At 44.7% G+C, this 26,899-nt stretch overlaps 1 protein-coding gene across 1 annotated transcript in view; it reads left to right on the top strand.

The window, feature by feature from the left end:
- Liph (lipase H) overlaps positions 1–26,899 on the top strand; it is a 37,944-nt gene that overhangs the window by 8,214 nt on the left and 2,831 nt on the right. Inside the window, exons 2-9 of the mRNA XM_090331611.1 lie at positions 5,820–6,187; positions 8,674–8,782; positions 13,813–13,914; positions 16,768–16,857; positions 18,312–18,479; positions 19,403–19,498; positions 21,991–22,102; positions 25,183–25,356. Of these exons, the coding sequence (XP_090187737.1) occupies positions 5,820–6,187; positions 8,674–8,782; positions 13,813–13,914; positions 16,768–16,857; positions 18,312–18,479; positions 19,403–19,498; positions 21,991–22,102; positions 25,183–25,356 (1,219 nt within the window). The remainder of the gene's footprint in view (positions 1–5,819; positions 6,188–8,673; positions 8,783–13,812; positions 13,915–16,767; positions 16,858–18,311; positions 18,480–19,402; positions 19,499–21,990; positions 22,103–25,182; positions 25,357–26,899) is intronic.

Here is a 26,899-nt window from a genome sequence, read left to right as displayed (position 1 = left end):
AAAAAAAAAAAGGAAAGAAAGAAACAAAGGAAGAAAGAAGAAGGAGAAGGAGGAGGAAGAGGAGGAAGAAGAGGGGCCAGGAGCATGGCCTAGTGGTAAGAGTGCTTGCCTAGCATGCTCAAAGCCCTGGGTTCAATTCCTTGGTACCACAGAAACAGAAAACGCTGAGAGTGGTGCTGTGGCTCAAGTGGTAGAATGCTAGCCTTGAAAAAGCCCAAGGACAGTGCTCAGGTCCTGAGTTCAAGCCCCAGGACTGACCAAAGAATAAATAAATACATACATACATTCATGCATACATATGTACATAAAAAGAAGAGTGAAGAAGAGGAAGAAGATAAGGAAGGGGAAAGAGAAGAGGATGAAGAATTATTATTGTAGATTGGGGTGACGATTTTTTTCTCATAAAAGCCATATGGTAAATATTTAAGTATTTTTCAGCTTTGTGGCCCATGATCATAACCACTCTCCCCAGCTCTTAGGCAGGAAAGCAGCCAGGGACAGGATAAAAGTTGGTGTGGGACCAGGAGTGTGGCCTGGTGGTAGAGTGCTTGCCTAACAGGCACGAAGCCCTGGGTTGCATTCCTTAGTACGACATACACAGAAAGGCCGGAAGTGATTCTGTGGCTCAAGTGGTAGAACGCTAGCCTTGAGAAAGTTCAAGGACAGTGCCCAGGCCTGAGTTCAAGTCCCAGGACTGGCAAAAAACAAAAACAAAAATAACAAATTGGTGTAGTCAGTTTTCACATACAAATAAGCTATTGCTAACAAAGTTAGAGAAGATTGCTTAATGTGGATATGTTGTTATTGGTGGTGGTGGTGATGTGGTGTGTGTGTGTGTGTGTGTGTGTATTGGTATTGGAGCTTGGACTCGGCCTGGGCACTTTCCTTTAGCTTTTTCACTCAAGGCTGATGCTTTACTACTGGAGCCACAACTCCAGTTCCAGCTTATTAATTAATTATTTTATTTATTTTTGATGGTTAATTGTAGGTAAGAGTGTCACAGATTTTTTGCTCAGGTTGGCTTCAGGCCTTAGTCCTCAGATCTCAGCCTCCTGTGTAGCTAGGATTGCAGGCATGAGCCACTGCACCCAGCTTATATATGTTCCTTTTAACTTAAGAAAGAAAATGCCACATGGGAATCCAAGTTTCGCCTCAAATGATATTGTGGACATCATTCATCCAATTGTAATTCTAACTGGCAGCAGGGGATGTTGCTTCAGTAGAAGTGAATTTCAAAGCAGCCTGAAAAGGACAGGCCTGATCTATCCTATTCCAAATGAACTGATAGCAGAAGGGAATCTTTAAAAACCAGCCTAGCATGTTCTGTGGTTACTTGGTTGTTCTCTGTTGAGATTGCCTTTGAGCAATCCCAACAAAACAGCAGAACAATCCCAAAGAAGACGTACAAGACATACAAGTTAGCTGGCCCCTTTGGAAGTAATAGCACATCCTAGAGGAAGGGAGAAGCCCAGAAAATGAGTGAGCTAGGAAGCAAAGTACTACACAGAAGAAGTCAAACTATATAACTAGGGAACTGTGATTCCAGGATATATTAGTTTATTACCAATCTATTACCCAAGCTAGACTGGAACTTCAGAAATCAAGTCATCCTCCTACATGAAGCTCTTGAATTGCTGGGACTATAGGTTCATGTTGCTGGGCTTGGTTACATGCAGAAGATAAGTTTTGTTTGTTTGTTTGTTTGTTTTTGGTGTCACATCTTGGAGCTTGAACCCAGGGTGCTGTCTGTGAGCTTTTTTGCTTTAGACTAGTACTCTACTTGAGTCACACTTTTGCTCTGGCTTTTTTGGTAGTTAATTGGAGATGAGTCTCACAGACTTTCCTGCCCAGGCTGGCTTTGAGCCTCAATCCTCGTATCTCAGCCTGTGGAGTAGCTAAGATTACAAGCATGAGCCACTGGTGCCCGACTAAAGATGATCCCCTCTCTCCCCCCCTCCCCTCGTGATGCTGGGGCTTGAACTCATGGCATTATGCTTGTACTAGGCAAATCTCTACCACTTGAACCATCCATTTTACCAGCCCCATAAAATGATGGTTACACATGCATTGTGTGTGTGTGTGCTTGAACTCAGAGCTTTGTATTATTGCTTGGCTTTCTTGCTCAAGGCTGGCACTCTCCCTCTTGAGCCACAGTTTCACTTCTGGCTTTTTGTTGGCTAATTGCTGGTAAGAGTCTCACAGAATTTTCTGCCCAGGCTGGCTTCAAACTACTATCCTCAGATCTGAGGCTCCCGGGTAGCTAGCATCCTGCAGGCATTCTTGTTTTTTGTGGTAGTTATGTTCTATAAAGTGGCCTCACACACTCAGTTGGGATTACAGAACCATCGCTCCTAGGGAAATGCAGGGTTATATTTCTGCAAGCCTTCTAGATAGCAGTACTTCTGGTACCTGGTTGGGGTGTGTGTGTGTGTGTGTGTGTGTGTGTGTGTGTGTGCGTGCACCTTTTTTCTTTCTTTTCTTTTCTTTTTTTCTTTTTCTCTTTCTTTCTTTCTTTTTTTTTTTTTGGTGCCAGTCCTTAGGCCTGAGCTTTTTGCTCAAGTCTAGCATTTTGCCACTTGAACCACAGTGTCACTTCTGGCTTTATCTGTTTATGTGGTGCTGAACAGCTGAACCCAGGGTTTCATGCATGTTAGGCAAGCACTCTACCACATTCCCAGCCCCTCCTGTGTGTCTTGTTTAAGCATATTTTAGTATACTGCAGATAACATTGCATGAGTAGTTCACAGTCCTATAACTGGTGCTTCCAGATCCAAAGTTACACACTGGTAAATAAACCTAGTTCTGAAGTAACAGAACAGTCTGCAGTTTTCACATTTGCACCTCATGACAGAACTGAAAACTTTCATATAAAACTAAACTTCTCCAGGCACTGGTGACTCATACCTGTAATCCTAAATACTCAGGAGCCCGAGGGTCTCAGGATTTCAGTTGAAAGCCAGCCTGGTCAGACAAATCCGAGAGTCTTGTATATCCAATTAACCATCAAAAAAGCCAGAAGGGGGGCCGGGAGTTTGGCCTAGTGGTTAAAGTGCTTGCCTAGCATGCATGAAGACCCGGGTTCGATTCCTCGGTACCACATACATAGAAAAAAGCTGGAAGTGGTGCTGAGGCTCAAGTGGTAGAGCTCTAGCCTTGAGAAAGTCCAAGGACAGTGCTCAGGCCCTGAGCTCAAGCCCAGGACTGGCAAAAAAAAAAAGAAAAAAAGCCAGAAGGTGTGATTCAAGGGGTAAAATGCCAGCTTTGACCTCAAATGCCAAGCAAGAATATGAGGCCATAAAAGTTCCAGCCCTAGCACTAATGAAACAAACAAATGAACAAGCAAGCAAGCAAATAAATAACTTCCCCATATGATTAAACACGTGCGCGCACACACACACCCAGACACCCAGACACACACACACACACACACACACACACACACACACACACACAGAGCCAGGCATGGTGGCTCACGTCTGCAATCCTAGCTACTCAGGAGGCTGAGATCTGATCAAGGTTCAAAGATCAAGGTTCAAAGCCAGCCTGGACAGTAAAAAGTCCATGAAACTCTTATCTCCAATTAATCACCAGAAAACTGGAAGTGGTACTGTGGCTCAAGGGATAGGGTGGTAGCCTTGAGCTGAAGAGCTCAGGGACAGCACCCGGTCCCAGAGTTGAAGTCCCACAACAGACAAAAAAAAAAAAAAAATCACACAAATGCAAGCAAACAAGCTATCAATCAAAAAGAGGTGGTGAACTCCAGGGAAGCAGTACCAGTCCCTGAAGCAGTACAGTTTAAATCCAAGTATGCCACTTCAGGTCCTGTGAGAAACAGACACTGGGGTTGGCTTGACCGTGCTTGACATTTGTTGGAGGGACTGCCTGGAATGGTAGAGGAGCAGGGAAAGGGTAGTTGTGGCTGATCCATAATTCTAACCCTAAATCTCACAACTCTTCTTGGAGCCCTCAGGACTTGTCTGTGGCTTAGAACCCCTGGCCTAGCATTTCGTGGCTCATAGTCAATTAAGCAATTTTCTTGAAGAAGGAATGTTTTCTTTTCCAGTATGACCTCATTCAGAATTAATTCTCCACATTCCTCCCTTGAATGGTTAGGTGGCTGGAGAAAGGGGACAACTGATGAGTCAGTTGCTTGACAGACACATAGCCTCGCTTTGTTGGTGACTAAGACCGGAGGGAGGCCGCAGCTCTCCCTGGCACCTTCTATTTAACAGGATGATTCATTCCACAGTCACTCATTAGCTCCAGGACATTCTCCACACACATCGGACCAGTTTCCATGCACATCCTCAGTCAGCTTGCAGCTAGCAGTCTCCCAGAAGTGCAAGTGAAGGGCCTAGGGAGGTGGGGTCTTTACATGACAGATGCTTCCCACGTTTCTCCCTGATGTGTAGAGGAGATATATGAAAGCATGAATTCGGAAACCAAGGCAGAACACCTTTCTTCTAGAGTGATTTTGTTTGTTTGTTTTTTTGGGGGGCTGGAAGCAGGACTTGCACTCAAGAGTTCTCTTGCTCGGGCCGGGAGTTTGGTCTAGTGGTTAAAGTGCTTGCCTAGCATGCATGAAGACCCAGGTTCGAATCCTCGGTACCACATACAGAAAAAAGCTGGAAGTGGTGCTGAGGCTCAAGTGGTAGAGCTCTAGCCTTGAGAAAGTCCAAGGACAAAGAGTTCTCTTGCTTAAGTTTTCAAACTCCAGGAAGAGGGGTGCTCTACCACATCAGTGCCCTGCTTAGAGTGAAGGATTTTAAAGTCTCCTTAATGTTCAAACCATTTATTTTATTTTATTTTATTTTATTTTTTTGCCAGTCCTGGGCTTGAGCTCAGGGCCTGAGCACTGTCCTTGGGTTTTCTCAAGGCTAGAGCTCTACCACTTGAGCCTCAGTACCACTTCCGGCTTTTTTCTATGTATGTGGTACTGAGGAATTGAACCCAGGTCTTCGTGCATGCTAGGCAAGCACTCTACCACTGGGCCAAACTCCCGGCCCCTCAAACCATTTATTTATGCTTTTTCTTTTCTCTCATTCTATTTTGGAACTTTTCTTATTCCTAAGTACAAAGGTCTTTGCAAGAAGTTTCAAATAAATGCATACAAGAAAGACCCTGGGTTACTAAATATGGGCAGACAAGGACTCACCCCCACCCCCTCCCAGACATGGGCTCCACTGAACCTCAGAATTAAGAAGGAAAAGGTTTTGGGAATTCAAGTAGAGAGCCACTGAGAATAGGAGTCAGGAGGAAGCCAGGAAAGATGTTTCCCAGGGCACTCTTGCCTCTATTTTTATTGTTGTTCATTTGTTTTGCTAACTCCTCACACTCACTTGGCTTTTTCTGCTTAAGGCTAGTGCTCTACCACTTGAACCACAGCTCCACATCTGGGGTGTGTGTGTGTGTGTGTGTGTGTGTGTGTGTGTGTGTGTGTGTGTGTTGGTTGGTTGTTGTGCTTTGCTAGTTCATTGGAGATTTTTTTTTTCTTTTTTGCTAGTCCTGGTGATGGAACTCAGGGCCTGAGCACTGTCCTTGGCTTTTCTCAAGTCTAGAGCTCTACCACTTGAGCAACTTTACCACTGCCAGCTTTTTTTCTATGTATGTGATACCAAGGAATTGAATCCGGGTCTTCGTGCATGCTAGGCAAGCACTCTTCCGCTAGGCCAAACTCCTGGCCCTGGAAATAAAAATCTTATGGACTTTCCTACCTGGGCTGGCAGATCCTCAGATCCTCAGCCTTCCAAGTAGCTAGGATCACAGGTATAAGCCACTAGTGTCCGGCTATGTGATATAGTCTCATTTTTTTTTTTCAGACACAGAAGAGACATGCCCTTCCTTCACCAAGCTGAGCTTCCACAGTGCCGTGGTTGGCACAGGACTAAATGTGAAGTTAATGCTGTACACGAGGGAAAACCTGAGCTGTGCACAAGTCATCAATTCCACAGCGTTTGGGAACTTGAACGTGACCAAGAAAACCACCTTCATTGTCCATGGATTCAGGCCAACAGGCTCTCCTCCAGTCTGGATGGAAGACTTAGTACAGGGTTTGCTCCTTGTAGAAGACATGAATGTGGTTGTTGTTGATTGGAATCGAGGAGCTACAACCGTTATATACACACACGCTTCTAGTAAGACCAGAAAAGTAGCTCTCATCTTGAAGGAATTTATCGACAAGATGTTGGTAAGAAAGAGTTCTCTTAGATGATTCGAGGTCAAAACGAAACTGGCCAATTTTCCAAAACTACATAGCCAAGAGCTATGTAGTTAAAGTTCTGTAAATCCAAACATGATGCAGGCAAGGTCTGGAAGAATTGCAGGTAAGGCTGTATACTGCCCCAGACACTGATTGAAGGAAGTAACATTGTCCTTGTAGATGTAGCTTTCCATCTTACTTAGGATAGTTTATCCACAGATGATGACAGTGTCTTGAGAAAGGGAGATCTCTTGGTAATTCAAATAATGATGTTTACCAAGTAGGAGAGGCTCTGGGTAGGTTTCCTGGTTTAAATGCTTAAAATTTCTTTCACATCTATAGCTAGTCTTTTCACTACTCTAGTTATTTGTTTACCGACTAGTTTCTCTAAGACCATAAATGAGGGACATATGTTCCCAGGAGATGACGTATGTCTTTAGAAGATACTAAAGGAAAAACCTTATATTTTATTTAGTGATTTATCTCACAAATTGACCCTTTTAACAATAATAAAATTAAGTGACAGAAATCTGACTGTTTCAGAGAGGCCTGGTGGCCATGTAGCTGGCTTGACATGAGTTTTACAGCCCTAGAAATGTAGCATACCTGACAGACAGCAAGTTCACTACTCAGTGATGGAAAAGAAAAAGAAGTCTTTTTTTTTTTTTTTTTTCCCATAATAGGGGTAGGGGCTGAGTCCTAGAGTAGAGATCTAGACTGCGGCCCCAAGCCCCAAGCCCCAAGCCTCTGTAGCTCAGGGTTTGGGATTTGCTTGTTTTTTGTTTTTGCTTTGTCAGTCATGGGACTTGAACTCTGGGCCTGGGTGCTGTCCTGAGCTCTTCAGCTCAAGGCTAGTGCTCTACCACTTGAGCCACAGTCCCATTTCCATCTTTTTGGTGGTCAGTTGGAGATAAGAGTCCCACTGACTTTTCTACCTAGGCTGGCTTTGAATCTCAATCTCCAGATCTCGCCTCCTGAGTAGCTAGGATTACAGGCGTGAGCCACCACCACCTGGCTTGGTAGCTCAGATCCTTATGTATATACCACATGCAGGTGGCCAAGCAATTACAAAACAAGTTAAGCAAATGATTTAGAGAAATGGGATTCAGCAGTTAGGTTAACAGAGTATTATTAGCTCATTTTTTTTTTTCTAACATTGTCACCATGGCTCTCAGGACAGCATAATTACACTCTGGAAACTTTGCAGTTTTCCTCGGTCATAAGGCCATTACACCTGAGCTGATATCTCCCCATTTAAGCAAGCATGTAGTTACAGAAGCAGACCTAGCAGCTAGTAGGACCACATTCCAGACTCTCATTGTTCAGTTTTCTGACAAGGACTTGGCTGACATTTACCAGAACATGCCTCTGTATTTTGCTTGAGTTTGCCTCCCCTAGACACACTGCCTCATCTAGGTTTGCTGTTCCTAGGGTCTCAAAAGGAAAGAGGAGCTTCTTTCCTAGGTTCTCACAGAGAGAGATTCTTAGGCTAGCTCAGGACGCGCTGTTGCAGTAGCCTGTGGATAGTAGGATCATCTTCCCCCTTTCTTCCTTCCCTCTCTAAGGAAACCCCTAAGACTGAGCTAGGATCAAGATAAAGGAATCCCTCAGGATGTATTGTCAATCCTGCCCCTAGTTTGTAAGGCTTTAAAGATAGCTCAGAATGTGATGGACGTGGACAAAAGCCAGGCACCAGTAACTCATGCCTATAATCTCAGCTATTCAGGAGGCTGAGATCTGAAGACTGATTCAAAGCCAACCTGTACAGAAAAGTCTATGCAACTCTTATTTCCAATTAACAAGCAAAAAAAAAAAAAATCACAGTTAGAACTGCGAGTCAAGTAGTAGAGCATTATCTTTGAGCAAAACCCCCCCCCAAAAAAAAACCCAAAAACAAAGTTAAAAAATAATGCCCAGGCTCTGAATTCAAGCACTAGTACTGGCATACACATACACACATACAAAGAAAGGAAGGAAGAATGGGGCTAGGAGTTTGGCCTAGTGATAGAGTGCTTGCCTAGCATGCACAAAGACCCAGGTTTGATTCGTTGGTACCACATCACATACACAGAGAAAAGCCAGAAGCAATGCTGTGGCTCAAGTGGTAGAGTGCTAGTCTTGAGGAAAAAGTCCAAGGACAGTGCCCAGGCCTGAGTTCAAGCCCGGGACTGGCAATAAAAAAAAATAAAAGGGAATAGTATTTCTATCATAGGAGTGTTGTAATATACTGTGAGGCACGTGTGCCCATGTGTGTATGTGTATGTGTTTCTGGGGCTTGAACCCAGAGCTTTGCACATTGCTAGACAAGGATCCCAGCCCTGAACTCTACTCCCATGCTTGTTGTGACATTGAAATAATAACAATTGCAACAATAAATGTGCAATACTTAGGAATATTTCCCTGATACGAATTTCTGATCTCAGAAATTTCTCTAATGTAGATAATTGATAACGATGGGCCTCTTGAAATTCCAGGATGAAGGCGGTTCTCTTGATGACATTTATATGATTGGAGTAAGTTTGGGAGCCCACATATCTGGATTTGTGGGAGAAATGTATGACGGGCAGCTGGGGAGAATTACAGGTAAGGCTCCGGGCTGTGGATGGGGAGCTGTTCAGATAGGCATTGCCCAAGGGAAGGTTATAAAGGCAATCCAACACAACACTTCCAAATATTTAACCTCCTCTTCTGGTAAAGTAAGAGTATTATTATTATTATTATTATTTATTGTGCCAGTCCTGGTGATTGAATTCTGGGCCTAGGCACTGTCCCTGAGCTTTTTTAGTTCAAGGATAGCACTCTATCACTTAAGGCACAGCTCACTATCACCTTTATTAGAGATGAGTCTCCTGAACTTGCCTTCCTGGGCTGACTTGGAACCATGATTCTCAGATGTCAGTCTTCTGAGTAGCGAGGATTACAGGCATAAGCCATCAGTGCCCATCAACCTCAGATAAAATACAAGTGACATATTTACAAATTGTATGTGCCATAGAAAAGAATGGTGATGGACCTTACTTCTTGTATGTCTAGAGAAGCAGCGATGTCTCTTGGGGACATTTGATCTATGGTCCTAGAACAGAGAGTTTGCTTCCTTTCAGTGAATTCAGGATGGCCTGGCTGGCATCAGTAGCACGCTGCAGTCCCCAGACACCGCTGGAGTCTTGTGGTAGGAAAATGAGATGGGAATTTTAATGGCTGAGCCTATTCTCTAGATATCAACTTTCCAGCTAACACACAATGAAGACACTCAGAAATGCAACCAGTCAAACCTCAGAGACTCGCCTCCTCCGTGGGATCACTTGCCTGGAGCTTAGGAATTTTCCACAGATATTCAGAAGACAGAGGGTGGCTCTCTCAGACAAAAGGGTTCTCTATCACTGTTCCCAAAATCCATTATCAGACTCTGGGAGTTTCAAATCCAGAGAATATCTAGGTGGGAATATAATTTATTCAAACAATCCATAATTAGGGACCTACTCTGAAAGGGCTATTTAAATGTGGCAAAAGCCTCTCTCTCTGTCTCTCTCTCTCTCTCTATCTCCTCTCTGTGTCTCTCTGTCTCTGTCTCTGTCTCTCTGTCTCTCTGTCTCTCTGTCTCTCTGTCTCTCTCTCTCTCTCTCTCTCTCTCTCTCTCTCTCACACACACACACACACACACACACACACACACACACACACAGGCTAGCTTCTCCCTCTAGTCCTCTAGTCTGGATACATGGAGTCACAGTGTCCTGCATGATTTTTTGTCCTTTAAATTCAAGGCCAAAGTGGCACTGTGGCTCAAGGGGTAGGGCGGTAGCCTTGAGCTGAAGAGCTCAGGGACAGCACCCAGGCACCCAGTTCAAGTCCCATTATGGACAATCAATCAATCAATCGATCAATTCAAGGCCAAGATTGCCTGCTTTCCTAGGAAAACAAAAATGCTTTTCAATTTTCAAAATGTATTATTACTAAATTCTAGAAAGCACTGTACATTTTAAAATGTCCTTAGTCTCAGCACTGAGGAGAGTGAGGCAGGAAATCAGAAATCACAAGTTTGAGACCGGCCTGAGCTATATGGCAACACCCTGGTTTGGTTTGGTTTGGTTTGGTTTTTAAGCTTCTTCTGAGTAGAAAGAGGTCATGGATTGTGTTTGCCTCTGTCCTCATCTGCTCTTATGTTAGTTCTCTTCTGGTGCTGGGACTTTTCCTAAGCCACAGGCCAGTTCTGAGAGAGAGAGAGAGAGAGAGAGAGAGAGAGAGAGAGAGAGAGAGAGAGAGAGAGAGAGAGAGAGAGAGAGAGAGAGAGAGAGAGAGAGACAGAGAGAGAGAGAGAGAGACAGAGAGAGAGAGAGAGAGAGACAGAGAGAGAGACAGAGAGAGACAGAGAGACAGAGAGAGACAGAGAGAGACAGAGAGAGAGAGAGACAGAGAGACAGAGACAGAGAGAGACAGAGAGAGAGACAGAGAGAGAGACAGGAGACAGAGAGAGAGACAGAGAGAGAGAGAGGAGACAGAGAGAGAGACAGAGAGAGAGACAGGAGACAGAGAGAGAGACAGAGAGAGAGACAGAGAGACAGAGGGAGACAGAGAGAGGGGGGAGCGAGAGGGAGAGAGAGAGAGAAGAGGAAGTGGAGGAGGAGGAGGAAGAAGTCTTAATTTGTGGAAATGGATGGGTCATGTGGTGTAAAACCACTGCCATGCTAGATTTCAAGACATGAATCTGACTAAAGATGATCCATTTTCTGGCCTACCTACAACTCTACACCTCACAACAAACCTGTTTTCCAAACTCCTATGAAAGTGAACTGTGCTGCTTTCTGGCCTCTGACTGGGAGCACGCCATGCCAACCTTCCTTCTACTCTGGAACCTACCCCCTGACAGCCATATCTTCCAACCATCCTTGCTACTGATCCCACAGAACCATGTCCCTTCCCCTCTCCCCTTAACAAACGCATCCAGTGGTCTCCAAGAGAGCCAAGACCAAGGTCATGCCTGACGCTGCCTCCCCTGGGTGAACCCAGATGCCGTGGAAACCTCGAAACTTCTCATTCAAAATAACATTGCTCACCCACCCAGCCTCCATCTCACCCCACTTCCTTCTGTCCTTGCTGACTTCACGCTAAACAGACCCTCGTGGTAACAGAGGTGTGTCATTTTTCCTTCAGCGAGGCTGGAGACTTGGTTGTCCGGCTTTCCTCCTGAATGAAACCTATTGGTCTGTTCAGTTCTCCCTTCCTGCTCTTTATCTTTTCTTATACAAGTAACCTGCTCTGTGGATTCCATGGCTGAACCTTAGCTCAATGTTCTACCTCCATGTGCTGATAACACCACATCCTCTCTGGGTCCCAAGATCGATCACAGCTCTAAGATTATTCTTAGATTAATGCTGTGATTGATCAAGAGCAGCGTCAGAGGTCAAGCACCCCCTCTCTCCTCCCTTCCCCTCACTGGAGGTGATGGGTTGGGGATGTAGCCTGCTCCCTGCTGCCACAAATCCCCCCAATAAGTTTGGTATTATCTGGATCCCAAATGGCTGCTTCATCTCCTCCATAGCCCTTTCTTCTGATCATCCTGGTTTCACCTCTCACTTAATTAATTAATTAATTAATTAAGTACTTAATTGTGGTGCTGAGGATCAAACCTAGGGCCTCATTCATGCTAGGCAAGTATTCTACCACAGAGCTATACCCCCAGCCCAGGAATTTCTACTTTTGAAAAAAATATATTATTAGGTTTTCACTTAGGGCTGAGTCACAATGCTTAGCCCTTATTTTTTTGTCTGTCATGAGGCTTGAACTCATGGCCTGGGCACTGTTCCTGAGCCTGTTTTGTTTGAAGCTAGTGCTCTAGTGCTTTCCTGCCTATACTGGCTTCAAACTGTAATCCTCAGATCACAGCCTCCTGAGTGGCTAGCTAGGATTACAGGTGTGAGCCACTGGTGCTTAGCTCCATTTTTCCTTCCTTCCTTCCTTCCTTCCTTCCTTCCTTCCTTCCTTCCTTCCTTCCTTCCTTCCTTCCTTCCTTCCTTCCTTCCTCTCTCTCGCTTGCTTGCTTGCTTGCTCTGTGCCAGTCTTGAGGCTTGAACTTAAGCCTGGATGTTGTCCCTAAGCTTTCTTGCTCAAGGCTCTTTACCACTTGAGCTACAGCTCCACTTTCAACTTTTTGGTAGTTCACTGGAGATTAGAGAGTTATTAGAGTCTCATAAATTTTTCTTCCTGATGTGATCCTCAGGTCTCAGTCTCCTGAGTAGCTAGGATTACAGGTGTGAGCCACTGACACCCAGCTTTCATTGTTTTCGTAGACTGAGCATGCTGTGGGCTGTAGAGATATGGAGACTTCCTTGTTGTGTTGAGGAAATCCTGTGCCAGGGTGTTGGCCCGTCCCCTCCCACACCAATTTCAATTGGGAGTGGACAGAAGACAGGCTGGCAGTGTAGGATGGAGTGGAGCAAAGAAAACTTAGAAAAAATTGTGCCTCTGTGAAGCATGGGGGGGGAGGAGGGATGGTGAGCTGAAGCTCAAAACAGTAACTTTCAGGGAAACATGTTCTCTTTGGAGACAGGAGATGACACTCCTGTCTTGTCACATGACCCCTCAAGTGGTACAAAGTGGTGGAGACATGTTTTGCATGCATAAAGGCCTAACTTCTAGCCTGAGTTGAGTACAAAAACCAAACAATGCTCACACAGAGATTCTACTAGAGCCAGGCGCTGGTGGCTCACACCCATAGTCTTGGCTCCTCAGGAGGTCTGAGGATCAAGGTTTGAAGCTAGTGTGAGCAGAAAAGTCTGTGAGATACTTATCTCCAGCTCACCAGCAAAGAGCCAGAAGAGGAGGTGTGGCTCAAGTGATAAAGCATCAGCCTTAAGTGAAAAAAAGTCAAGGCCTTGAGTTCAAGTCCCAGCACACACACACACTACACACACACACACACACACACACACACACACACTCACACACACTCACACACACACACACACGCAGAGCAAACAATAACAAAACAAAATTGCTCTACTGGGTAGTTCCAAAAACTAAAATTATATTCATGGATTAAAGCCTCAAAGGAAACAGATATTCTCTTGTGACATCATAGGCTTCTGGTAAGTAAAGCCTTTTCTAGCCTCTAACGACTTCATAGCAAGAGTTCCATGTGATACCCTTTGAGGCTAGGTTTGAACTGAGATGCTTGAGTTCCCTGACCCTCAGTTCAGCCATCTGTAAAATGGGAATCCTAACAGCTACCCTGTCTCCCTCTCAGGTCTGCAATGTAGGTTAAATAAGCTAACCTATGAATGAAGCAGAAGCCATAAAAGAGTGATTCATAATCAGAATAGAGGGCCGAGTGGAATTTCTAGATCATCTAAAATGGATAAAGGGGAATCCAGTATTTGTCCTGCTTTTTTGCCCTCTGAGTCTGCATGCTGTTCTCAGGAGGACTGCCCAGGCTGCACTGTGGGAAAGAGCCACAGGGCTGTGCACAGGAGCCCTAAAAAAGCAGGCTAGGAATGTGGGTGCTTGCACGGGAGAGTGCCTAGCAGCCAGTGAGCACCTCACCTGGAGGGATCAAAGGGCTGTGCAGTGGTGACTCATGGCGTGGGGCTGCCAAGCCACTCTGTTTTTCCTTCCAGGTCTGGACCCTGCGGGCCCTTTATTCAATGGGAGACCTCCCCAGGAGAGATTAGACCCCAGCGATGCGAAGTTTGTGGACGTCATCCACTCCGACACTGATGGTAACATTCTTGGCCTTGTGAGTCAGAAGCGCTGCTCCCAGAGTCTCCCCCTGGGAACAGGCAGGCAGGACAGAGCTGGTTCCTGGCATGCCCACTTTTCCTTCAGGGAAGGGTTCCACATCTGCAGAGATGGGGAAGGGAAGGGAAGGTAGTGCAGGGCCCGCCAGCATCGCAGACTGGAGCGGGGATGACCTTCCAGTGTGCCCTATTTTGAAGTGATCATAAGTCAGGCACTGGTGGCTCACACCTGCAATCCTAACTACTTACAAGGCTGAGATCGGAGGATCACAGTTTAAAGCCGGCCTGGTCAGGAACATCCAGTTTCTCCAGTTAGCTATGGCTCAAAAGAACCAGAGGTGGAGCTATGACTGAAGTGGTAAAATGCTAGCCTTGAGCAAAAATGTTCAGGACATCCAAGCCCTGAGTTCAAGCCCCGGGATTGGCACCAAACAAATAAAGTGATCATCCAATCAAGGACAGGATTTCTCCACTCAGAATGTGCTTCCTTGAATGCAGCTGGATTGGAAGTACAGGATTTCCTGGGTGTCTTGGCTTTTGTTATTTCCTTAAGCTAAAAGGTAAATTCAAGTGCTGCAATTCTCCAGGAGCAACCCTATCTCTCTGAGGATCTTTTTTTAGGGAGGGTGAGTCATGGGGCTTGAACTCTGGCCTGGGCGCTGTCTCTGAGCTCTATCAGCTCAAGGCTACCACCCTACCTTTCAGCAAAGGCCCCACTTCCCATATTCTAGTGATTAATTGGAGATCAGAGTCTCGAGGCTTTGTATTGCCTGGGCTGGCTTTGAACCTTGATTCTCAGATTTCAGCCTCCTGCGTAGCATGAGCCACCATGCTGGCTCTTCTCTGAGGATCTTCCGAGGCTATTTCTGTCTCTTGGGATGCTGATTCAGATATGGGTTTGGATAGGAGTCTGCCATAACCAGAGGTCTGGGAGAAGAGCTGGAGTAGGAACTGGGGAGGAAGGGAGAAAACAGATAGAGAGGTTCATTTAATTGTACATTCCCTGTATGACATGACCACCTAAAAAACGTGTGTGTGTGTATTAGGGCTTGAACTCTAGGCTTCGTGCTTTTACTTAGCTTTTTTCCTCAAACTACCAGTTCAACAACCACAACTTCATTGCCAGTTTTTTTTTTTGTTTTGTTGTTTTTAATTATTGTCTTTTGGTTTTTTTTTTTGTTTTGGTCTGTTTGGCTTCCTGGGAATGTGGCTTCGCGACAGTGAGCTTGCCTAGTATTCATGAAACCCTGGGTTCCATTCCTCAGTATAACATAAACAGAAAAAGTCAGAAGTGGCTCAGTAAAGCTCTAGCCTTAAGCCAAATAAACTCAGGGACAGTGCCCAGGCCCTGAGTTCCAGCCCCAGGACTGGCAATAATAATAATACATTTTTAAAATCCAAGTGTTTGTTTTGGCTGAATTATTATGATTCTCATATCTCAACCTCTTGAGTAGTTAGGATTGCAGGCGATAAAATTATGTGGCACCAGCCCAGTGGCCAATATGCTTGACTGAGAGCTGGCAATGTAGCTCCGGATGCCCAGCACCACCAGACACAAAACAAAAGAAACTCAAGCCCTGACCCTCTGACGTGGGCACTCTGATGTGGCCCTTACAGAGAAAGGCCTGTCTTTGAAGCAGCTGCATGGTACTATAGGTTGCAAAAGTGCAACCTCTCAGTGCTATTTTTTTTTTGCCAGTTCTGGGGCTTGAACTCAGGGCCTGAGCACCGTCCTTGGGCTTTCTCAAGGCTAGCACTCTACCAGTTGAGCTACAGCACCACCCCTGGCTTTTTCTATGTATGTGGTACCGAGGAATCGAACCCAGGTCTTTGTGCATGCTAGGCAAGGACTCTACCACTAGGCCAAACTCCCAGACCTCTCAGTGCTATTTTTATGCTCAAAGGAATAAAGTAATTTACTTTTTATTCTTGGAAAATGAATTTTGAGGGAAAGAGTACAAGGGTAGTCAGGCAGATGTGAACTCAGATTTCAGGTTTAGCTTTTCTTTTTTTGGTATCGCCCTAGAGCTCGATCCCAGGGCCAAGACAGTGTTTCTGAGCTTTTTTGCTCAAGGCTAGTGTTCCACTTGAGACATAGATCCAATTTTGGCTTTTTTGGAGGTAGTTAATTGGAGATAAGAGTCTCACAGACTTGCCCAGGTAGGCTTTGAGCTGTAAATCTCAGATCTTAGCCTCCTCCTGAGTAGCTAGGATGAATGGTGTGAGCCACTGGTGCCATCTAAATATAGATTTTCCCCCAAATTTTATCAGGATTTATTTTAATATAACAGGGTTAATAAGAAATAAAAAGAGAGAGAAATAGTTCCTGTTCCTCATGCAAGTAATAGTAGTTAAAGGCTCTTAAGTATAATTGTAAGACCCTCATTTTCTAGAAGTGTTTTCCATTTGTTTTTATCATCCTGGATCCCAACTTTATTCTATCTTTTTCCCGGATGTGGGGCTTGAACTCAGGGCCTGGGTACGGTTCTTGAGGTTTTGTGCTCAAGGCTAGTACTCTACCACTTTGAGCACCACTTAGTGTTCTTCCACTTCTAACAGACTGAAAGGGTGTATCTAAGGAGAATGACTAAATCAAATATCTAGAGAGGTAGGTAGATAGATAGATAGATAGATAGATAGATAGATAGATAGACAGATAGGTTTTTTTGGTGTCAGCACTGGGGCTTGAATTGAGGGCCTTGCACTTTTGTGTATACATTTTTTTTGCTCAAGCCTGGCTCTCTAGAACTTGAATCACATCCCCACCTCCCCACGCCCTGCTATATAAAGGTGGAAAGTACCAAGCAGTACAAACGTGTCTTGTGTCTCTTCTAGCACTGGGCTACAAGGAGCCATTAGGAAGCATAGACTTCTACCCAAATGGAGGATTAGATCAACCCGGCTGTCCCAAAACGATATTTGGAGGTAAGTGCAGATACTTTGTAAAATAGCGTTTTGACAAGGACATATTTAAAAAATCTGTCATTATTCTTCAAGGGGTAGGTTTTGTTGTTGTTTTTTGTTGATTGTGGGACTTAGTCTCTGGGCCTGGGTGCTGTCTCTGAGCTCTTCAGCTGAAGGCTACCACTCTACCCCTTGAGCCATAACACCACTTCAGGTTTTCTAGTGGTTAAGTGGAAATAAGAGTCTCACCGTCTTTAGTGCCTGAGCTGGCTTTGAACCACAGTCCTCAGATCTCAGCCTCCTGAGTAGCTAGGATTACAGGCATAAGCCACTAGTGCCTGGCTTTTTGTGGTAGTTTATTGGCAATAAACTTTTTATGCCAGGCTGATTTAAACTGATGCTCAGATCTCGGATTCCCGAGTAGCTAGGATTTCAGGTATGAACCACTGGCACCCATCGCACTGTCATTTTTTTTTTGCGGGGGGGGGGGGGGGGGAATGACACTGGCATCTCTTTATGTCCAATTCATCTCCTGCCTCCTCAGTCTCCCATTTCACATGGACACCCTAGGGCCTCACACATACTAAGCATGCACTGTACTAGTGAGCTGCGCCCTTCAGCCCTCCTCAGAGAATTACTATACTTTAGATTTTGTACCAGTACTGGAGCTTAAATTCTGATCTGGGTGTTGTCCCTTAGATTTTTTCTCTTAAGGCTCTCCTCTTCTTAGACCTTTGATACTAGAGAATGAATCTTGGGCCTCACAAGTGCTCTCCCACTCATACCCCACTAAATTTTATTGTGTTAGGATTCAGAGTTTCAGCAGTGAACAGAACAGGACACACCCTTATTTAGGGAAAGCAGAAACACAGAATTCTTTTCAAGATAGTACTTGATTAGAGCTGGTGATGATTCATAATGAAAGGTCTTTTTTATTTTTATTTTTTGCCAGTCCTGGGACTTGAACTCAGGTCTGAGCACTGTCCTTGAGTTTTCTCAAGGCCAGCACTCTATCACTTGATCTGCAACACCACTTCCAGCTTTTTCTGTATATGTGGTACCAAGGACTCAAACCCAAGGCTTCATGTATGCTAGGCAAGCCCTCTACCACTAGGCCAAACTCCTCCCCCCCCCCCCCCCCGCAACTTCTCTTTCTCTCTTTCTTCTTTACTTTACTGGAGTTTGAACTTATCTTGGCCTCTTTGCCCAAGACTGGCTCTTTACCACCTGATACGTGGGGCCACTCCCAGCTTTGTGCTCATTAATAGGATATGACTCTCTCAGACTTGTCTACCTTGATCTTGAGATCTCAGCCTCCTGAGTAACTAGGATTGTAGGCACGAATTCCTAGCATCTAGCTGTGTGGGGTTTCACGAGGATGAAAATGGAATCAAGAACACAGTGCCTGGCATGCAGGAGACATGATACATTTAATGCTTCAACTGCTCTACCATTACCCTTCCCTTTACAACAAGGCACTCAGTATTTCAAGTGTGACCACCAGAGGTCCGTGTACCTGTACCTCGCCTCGCTGAGAAAGAGCTGTGCCATCACCGCCTACCCCTGTGATTCCTACAGGGATTATAGAAATGGCAAATGCGTCAGCTGTGGCACCCCACAAAAGGTGGCCTGTCCCCTTCTGGGTAAGTCTAATATGACGTTTATCCCTCTAAGGAACAAAGAATCGATTTTTGGTATAAATTCCAGGACCTTTTTAACCATCTGAAAGTAGATCCAAACTTTTGAATTTGTCTATATACACTTGATTTTATTTTATTAAGAAATTGTTGGGCTGGGAGCATAGCCTCATGGTAGCATGCTCACCTAGTATGCACAAAGCCCTGGGTACCACAGACTCAGAAAAAGCCAGAGTGGTGCTGTGGCTCAGGGGTAGAGCACTAGCCTTGAGAAAGCCCATGGACAGTGCCTAGGCCCTGAGTTTCAGCCCCAGGGTTGGCAAAAAAAAAAAAAAAAAATTGTTGGGGGGGCGCTGGGCTCTTGTTACATAGCCCTGGAACTTATGCTCCTCCTGCCTCAGGTATGTTGAGATTATAGACATGCACCACCATCCCTGGCTAATCAGTTTTTTTTTTCCTAATCAATTTGTTCTTTGAACTGTAGTCTTCTAATTGTAAACAGTGTCAGAACCAGGCCTGGTGACACACCCCTGCCATTTTTGCACTCAAAGTACAAAGTAGTTGCCATTCAACAAAGCCGTTTATGACTACAATGCTTCTTGATCGATGTCATTCTTTTCTGCATTCTCACCCATCCCTCCAAGCCCATCCCTTCCCTCACTTTCCCTAATTTTGTAGGCTATATGTTGAGGTGTTTTTTGTTTTTTGTTTTTGTACTGCATTCTCCTCTCCCCCTTCTTTTCATCTGTCTTCTTCCCTCCCCTTAATCTCATTCTCCCCAGTTTCCTGGTGTTTATTTTGTTGAACTTTGATTTAGCCTTTCTAAGGAATTATGACTGAGTTTTCCCAGGAATCTACTGTCATTAAGTTAATATATCTGTGTACACTTGCATAATGTTGATGTCATAATCCTCGAATGTCCCTTATAGGCTACTATGCTGATAACTGGAAGGACTACTTGCGGGAGAGAGATCCTCCAATGGCCACAGCATTCTTTGACACAGCTGAGAAGGAGCCATTCTGCAGTGAGTGGAGCACATGGGGGGCCTTTCTGCCCAATGCTTTGATTTTAGGGATGTAATCACCTCAGAAGGCCATGGTAAAGCTTGACCTTTGGAACTAGAGGGACCTACAACAAATCTTGTCACATAATAGTTGCGTGTCCTCAGTCATTTGAGTCTCAAGGTCCTAAGTGGTGAAATAGAAGCAATAATGCCTATCTTCCAAGGTATTAGGATGAAAAGATCAATCAACTGGAGTTTAGTGTCACAATTTTCCAGCAAATTGTTTCATTCCTCAAGAGATAGGAAATTGGATGTAGGAAAATTCAGGGGGTCATTTATGGGTCAGTTTTAGCAGTCTAAGAACCATGATAACCTAAAGAGACTGAGAAATCCAGGTGGGAGCTAATGGGGGGAGTGATTAACACTCTGGGATACAATTAGGGTTTTTTTGTTGTTGTTGTTATTTTTTGGCTAATCCAAGTCCTGAACTCAGGGCCTGAGCACTATCCTTGGGCTTTCTCAAGGCTCTACCACTTGAGTTACAGCACCACTCCCAGCTTTATCTGTGTAGGTGGTACCAAGGAATCGAACCCAGGTCTTCCTGCATGCTAGGCAAGCACTCTACCACTAGGTCAAACTCCTGGCCCACAGTTAGGTTTTATCGGCAGATGTGTGTTCTTCCTTACTGTCTTATAATCGGAACAACCATTTTCTTTTCCTTTTTATTATATTATTTTAATTAATCAATTTAATCTTTTCTATTATTTATTATTATGATCGGTTTGGGGTTTGAACTCAGGGCCTTGAGCTCAGTGTGCTTTCTCAGCTTGTTTACTTGACTAGTTGCTCCAGAGTAACTTTGTGCTACTTCCTTTGAAGATGAGTCTCATGGATTTTTCTTCTGAGCTAGCATCAAGTCTCAGTCCTCCAGATCTCAGCCTTCTGAGCAGCTAGTCTTATAGGCATGAGCCATCAGCACCTTGTCTGAACATTCATTTTAAAAGAGATAGCACCTCACTGGGCTCTTCCTTGGAGCCCTGTGTGGCAGGCCAGGATCTGACTCTTGGTGCTTGTATGGCACCTTAAGAGCTAAAGTGAACCATGGAAAGGTAACTAATGCCAAGTACAGCTGACTTGCTCCTTCATGGAGTTGGAATCTCCCTGAGCCTCTCTCCCTTTGCTTGCAAGTCTAGCCAAGGCAAGGTGCCTATAATGTGTGTATTTCACAGCAGGGCTTATCCCCTTTTGATTTTTTTTTGTGTGGGTCATGGGACTTTCCGGGCCTGGGTGCTGTCCCTGAGCTCTTTAGCTGAAAGGCTACGCCCTACCCCTGGACCTGGGCATTATCCCTGAGCTCTTCAACTCAAGGTTGTCACCCTACCCCTTGAGCCATAGCCCCTCTTCCTATTTTCTAGTGATTAATTAGAGATAAAAGTCTCCCAGGGGACCAGGAGTTTGGCCTAGTGGTAGAGTGCTTGCCTAGCTTGCATGAAGACCCAGGTTCAATTCCTCAGTACCACATGCATATCAAAAAGCCGGAAGTGGTGCTGAGGCTCAAGTGATAGAGTGCTAGCCTTGAGAAAGTCCAAGGACAGTGCTCAGGCCCTGAGCCCAAGCCCAGGGCTGGCAAAAAAAAAAAAAAGTCTCCCATATTTTAGTGCCCTGGACGGCTTTGAACCACTATCCTCAGATCTTGGCCTCCTGAGTAGCTAGGATTACAGGCACGAGCCACTGCACCAGTGGAATGATCATTCTTGTTGTAGTATATTTTAATTTTATCTATAGAAACTCACCAGTTACTATTCAAGCAATACTTAGACAGATATACCCACTATTTCCCCTTTTCTTTTTCTTTTTCATTTTGTAATACAGGAAGTCTATAGCATGACAAGGATCCCCAAAAAGGAGATCTGATGATTTAGTCTGAGAGCCAGAAAAGGTATCTCTCATGAAAAGATGAAAAGAAATATTAAACTAACCAACTGAATGATGCATTTGCAAAGTGGACCAAACAAAGTGTGCCAGGGAAGGCCTGGTCTAGAAAGAGATGAGAGATTGGAGGTGCATGAGAAAGAGATGAGGGAGGCCAGGTAGGCTAATGGAGATGGTACATGTTGTAAAAGACTTTTGTGGGGTGCCTCAAGTGGCTACTTGGTTGTTTTATCCTAATGTGGGAAGGAATTGAAGTGGGCCAATCATAATAGCATTAAGCCATGGAACCTGTGGCCATAAGATGGGAACTTGGGGTGTGTGAACATGGCAACTGGATCCCATTAAACACTATTGGCACTCTTGCCATCTTTGTCAAAGAGGAGAAAGAAATCATAGAAAACACACATACACAAGCACATCAACAGCAACAACACTTGCCCTGGATCTCTTAAGAAAAACTCCAGAAGAAGAGAAAAGGACCCTGAGTTATTAGGGAAGCTGCCGTTGGGTGCCAGGCCTGGCGGGGGGAAGGGGGGTGTTACTGAAGGCCATCCCTCTCCCATGTGTTCTCTGTTTTGCAGTATATCATTATTCTTTGGATATTTTGTCTTGGAACAAGAACATAAGAAGGGGGTCCATTATAGTCAAACTGACAGACAGAGATGGAAACACCACTGAGTCTAAAATCAACCAGTAAGTTGAGTTGTTATCAGTTTGCATTTCTCAAGTTACATTTTTTATTTGGAAAAAGTAAATCTCGGGTATGGCTACTTAGTTATAAGATGATACTTTTCCCTGTTTTGCAAAATTCACAATTGAATATATTGCTGAGTTGTTTCCTTTGGCTTTTGATTTCTCAGGTGCTCTAGGAATGTAATTGGTACAATGGCTACCTTTGCTTTTTTCCCTCCTTCTTCTTTTCCTTCTTCCTGATTATTCTGTTTTTCTCTTGTTCCTTCTTCCTTGGATTAAATGTTTGTTTGTTTGGTTGGTTATTTATTTGTCAGTTGTGGGGATTGAACTCAGTACCTGGACACTGTCCCAGAATCTCTTTGTACTCAAGGCTAGCACTCTACCACTTGAGCCACAGCTTCACTTCTGATTTTTGAGTGATTAATTAGAGATAAGAGGCTCACAAGGATTTTTCTGCCTAGGCTGGCTTTGAACTGTGATCCTCAGATCTCAGCCTCCTGAGTAGTTAGGATTACAGGTGCAAGCCAACAGTGCCCAGTAGATCAAACATTTAATTAAAAAACGTCAATGGTAAGTGGTTGCTCATACCTGTAATCCTACCTACTCAGGAGGCTAAGATCTGAGGATTGCAGTTCAAAGCCAGCCCGAGCACTGAAGAATGTAAGACTCTGATCTCCAATTAATTACTAGGAAATGGAAGTGAGACTGTGGGTCAAAAGGGAGGGCGGTAGCCTCAAGCTGAAGAGCTCAAAGACAATGTCCAGGCCCAGGCCTTGAGCTGAAGAGCTGAGAGACAGTGCCCAGGCCCAGAGTTCAACCACAGTGACGCACGTGCACACGCGCACACGCGCACGCACATGCGCACGCGCGCACACACACACAAATCATTCTTGATGTTGTAAAGCTTAAACTATACAGGAAACTGCTGATTTGATTATCCATGTTGTATACATATATCAGAATGTCACATCGTACTTCATGAATGTACAATGCTCCCCCATTTCCCCTAGATCTATGACAAAATATCTAAGGAAGTCAACTAAGGGGGAAAAGTCTTATTTTGACTCAGCGTTTCAGAGATTGCAATCTGTGGTTTCTTTATCTGGGCCAAGGTTAGGCAGTTTATCATGGTGGAAGGGCATGGGAGAACTGATCACTTCATGTCAGGAAACAGAGAGAGAGGGGGTGGGGGGAGAAGAGGGAAGGGAGACAAGTGTGTACAAGTGGTGGTGGTGGGGAGAAAGTTGTCTTGGAACAAGACAGTCCTTTCAAAGGTGCACCCTCAGTGACCACTCCAACAAGGTCCTGCCTCCTTAGAGCCCATTGTCCAATGGATGAATCCACTGAGGAAGAGAGTCCTCATGACCCATTCAGCTGACAGTTGTGGGATCCAGCCTTGAGTGAAAGAGCCCTTGGGGACATTCCCGATCTAAACCATGAAAGCTATTGTTGATTCAAAATATTAATTTTAGGGCCAGGAGTTTGGCCTAGTGGTAGAGTGCTTGCCTAGTATGCAAAAAGAACCGGGTTCGATTCCTTGGAACCACATACATAGAAAAAAAGTTGGAAGTGGTGCTGTGGCTCAAGTGGTAGAGCTCTAGCCTTGAGAGAAGTCCAAGGACAGTGCTCAGGCCCTGAGTTCAAGCCACACAACTGGCAAAAATATATATATTAATTTCAAAACCATAATGGGATAGCAACATACAAGACAAGTGCTGAGCCAGGCTTGGTGGCTCAGGCCTGTAATACCTAATCAGGCAGCTGAGATCTGGGGATTGAGGTTCAAAGCCAGCCCAGGCACCAAAGTCCATGAGACTTTTTTTTTTTTTGCCAGTCCTTGGGCTTGAACTCAGGGCCTGAGCACTGTCCTTGGGCTTTCTCAAGGCTAGAACCCTACCATTTGAGCCACATCACCATTTCTGGCTTTTTCTATATATGTGGTACCTAGGAATCGAACCCAGGTCTTTGTGCATGCTAGGCAAGCACTCTACCACTAAGCCAAACTCCCAGGCCATGAGGCTCTTATCTCCAGTAGAAAACTAGAAGTGGCGCTGTATCCCTTCCCATGACCTTGAGCAGTCACACATTCAGCCTGTGGTCATCCTGGACCCTGGAAGACTTGCACATAGTTACAGGGCAGATTGGATCCCAGAGGCGGGACCTAAATGGACAGGCAGAGAGGACAAAGGATGTGTGGAGAGCTCCCGCAAATGGTGTGGAGCCTCTGGTTGGGTCTTTCTTTCTTTCTTTCCTTCTTTCTGTCTGTCTGTCTTTTTCTTTCTTTTTTTGTTTTCCCGGCCAGTGCTGTGGCTTGGACTCAGGGCCTGTGCACTGTCTGTCCCTGGACACTTTTTGCTAAAGGCTAGCGCTTTGCCACTTGAGCCACAGTATACTGGCACTATAAGTGATAGTGGTCAGGTAGATGTCAGTTAACCAATGCTTTGTAGAGTACAAAAGTAGCTTTCTTTCATTAGAAATTTATATTATTTTTCCCCCTTGGCTGGTACTGTGGTACTGGGGTTTGAACTTGGGTCCTCACCTTCTTACTTAGTTTTTGGCTTATGGTTGGTGCTCTACCATTTGAGCCACACCTCCTACTTTTTTGGGATTGAACTCAAGGACTATCCTTGAGCATTGTTTTATTTTGTTTGTTTTGTTTTTGGCTCAAGGCTAGCACTCTACCACTTGATCCACAGCTTTATTTCTAGCTTTTTGGTAGTTAATTGGAGATAAGAGTCTCACGCTTTGAACCATAATCCTTAGATTTCAGCCTCCTGAGTAGCTAGAATTACAGGAATGAACCACTGGTGCCTGGCACTGAAAAACTCCATTTTAAGACCCCCTTCACTAGCTAACTGACAACACAAAATGAGACTGAGTCAAGTGCCAATGTTTTTGTTGTTGTTGTTGTTTCTGCTTAACTGGAGACAGAGTCTCTCCGATTTTTCTTTCCAGGTTGACTTTGAACCTCAATCTCCCAGGTTGCAGTTGCTTTAGTAGCTAGGATTGTATGCATGACCCACTGGCACCCAACTCATATACCCCACTTTTTAAATGTCTTCTATTTTCCCTTCTTCCAGTGAACCAGCCACATTTCAGAAATATCAGCAAGTGAGTCTGCTGGCAAGATTTAATCAAGACCTGAATCAAGTGGCAAATGTGTCCTTGGTGTTCTCTACAGGGGCTCTGGTAGGCCCCAGGTATAAACTCAGGATCCTCCGGATGAAGCTCACGTCCCTTGTCCATCCAGACAGGTGACAAACTCTTCTTCCCCATACTCTCATTTCCTTCCCTTCCTTCCTTCCTTCCCTTCCTTCCTTCCTTCCTTCCTTCCTTCCTTCCTTCCTTCCTTCCTTCCTTCCTTCCCCCTCTTCTTCTTCCTTCTCCTCCTCTTTTTTGGACATAGGATCTCTTTATGTAGCCCAGGATCGTTTCAAATTCTCGAACCTTTTAGCTTGGTTTCCCAAGTGCTGTGATAATAGACATGCATTACCAAACTCAGGCCAGACCCTTGTTTTCCAGTGATGTTGCTGGATATTAACCAGTCTTCTTGTTTGTTTTGTTGTTGCTTTGGTCTTGGTACTCAGACTTGATCTCAGGGGCCCTCTCAAGGCTGGTGCTTTACTACGTGAGCTGCATCTCCACTTCTGGCTTTCTACCTGCTCCACCCCCTGGTTATTTGGAGATAAAATTCTCATAGGCTTTTCTGTCTGGGCTGGCTTCGAACCATGATCTCAGATTTCAGCCTATTTTATTGTTTGCTGTGGGGCTTGAACTCTGTGCCTGGGCTCTTCAGCTGAAGGCTAGTGCATTGCGCTCCTGTAATCCTAGCATGAATGAGGCTAAGACAGAAGATGCTCCAGATCTCCCTCAAGAAAGATAAAACAAACCAAAACAAGTAATAAAACAAGGCAAAAAAATTAAGTAGCCAGTAATTCTAGGAAACTATGTGCCAGTAATCTAAGGGAATGAATGATACTGTGGTGGATCCACAGGTCCACCCTGGCTGCTTGCAAGGTGATGTTTTGTTGAAGAAAAGAAAATGCTCTGCCACTTGGCAAACTGCCAAAACAAAGCCTAATGTTTTTTAAAGTGTCAACAAAATGGACTTTTCTTCTTGTTGACAATGTAAAAGCATTATGCCAATAATATAAAGTTGCTAGCTGCGCTGAGAATGGGCTTTTAGAACATTCACCTGGAAGTAATCAGAGGTAAATAATTTATTCTCAGAAAACCAGTTCACCAGCCAGCTGCACGTGCTTGTGACAAATGCCACTCCACTGCTTAATCCTGGCATTCAATCTGTGGGACAGGTCAGAAGTAGATATTTTATGTTTGTGGATTTCTTTTTTCTTGAAGGTTTAATGCACTGTAAAATATTGAATAATACAAATTTCTTCTCAGAGAAGAGTAATTATATCACAATGCTGTGGGACTTGTCAAACCTTTGCGTCCTAGCTTTTCAAGGAATACATGTTTACTTTCTTTAAAAAAAATCTTCCAAGTACAGATTTAGGAAGCAGAAAAATATTATTCAGACATAACCACTTCTGGGCACAGGTGGCTCATTTATAGTCCTAGCCACATAGCAGCTTGAAATCTGAGGAATGCATTTGAAGCCCAGTTGGGCAGAAAAGTCAGAAATGGGGGTATGGCTCACTTGGTAGATATCAGTTTTGGGGTAGGGGGAATCCAGTCAAGGCCTGAATTCAAGCCTCAGTGCTGGGGGAAGAGAGAGAGATAGAGATAGAGATAGAGAGAGAGGGGGGGAGGGGGGAGACAGAGACAGAGAGAAAG

This window comes from Megascapheus bottae, chromosome 1 (genome assembly GCF_031878675.1).
Source record: "Megascapheus bottae isolate mThoBot1 chromosome 1, mThoBot2.hap1, whole genome shotgun sequence".
Lineage (NCBI taxonomy): Eukaryota > Metazoa > Chordata > Mammalia > Rodentia > Geomyidae > Megascapheus > Megascapheus bottae.
This window is presented reverse-complemented; position numbering and strand designations above follow the sequence as displayed.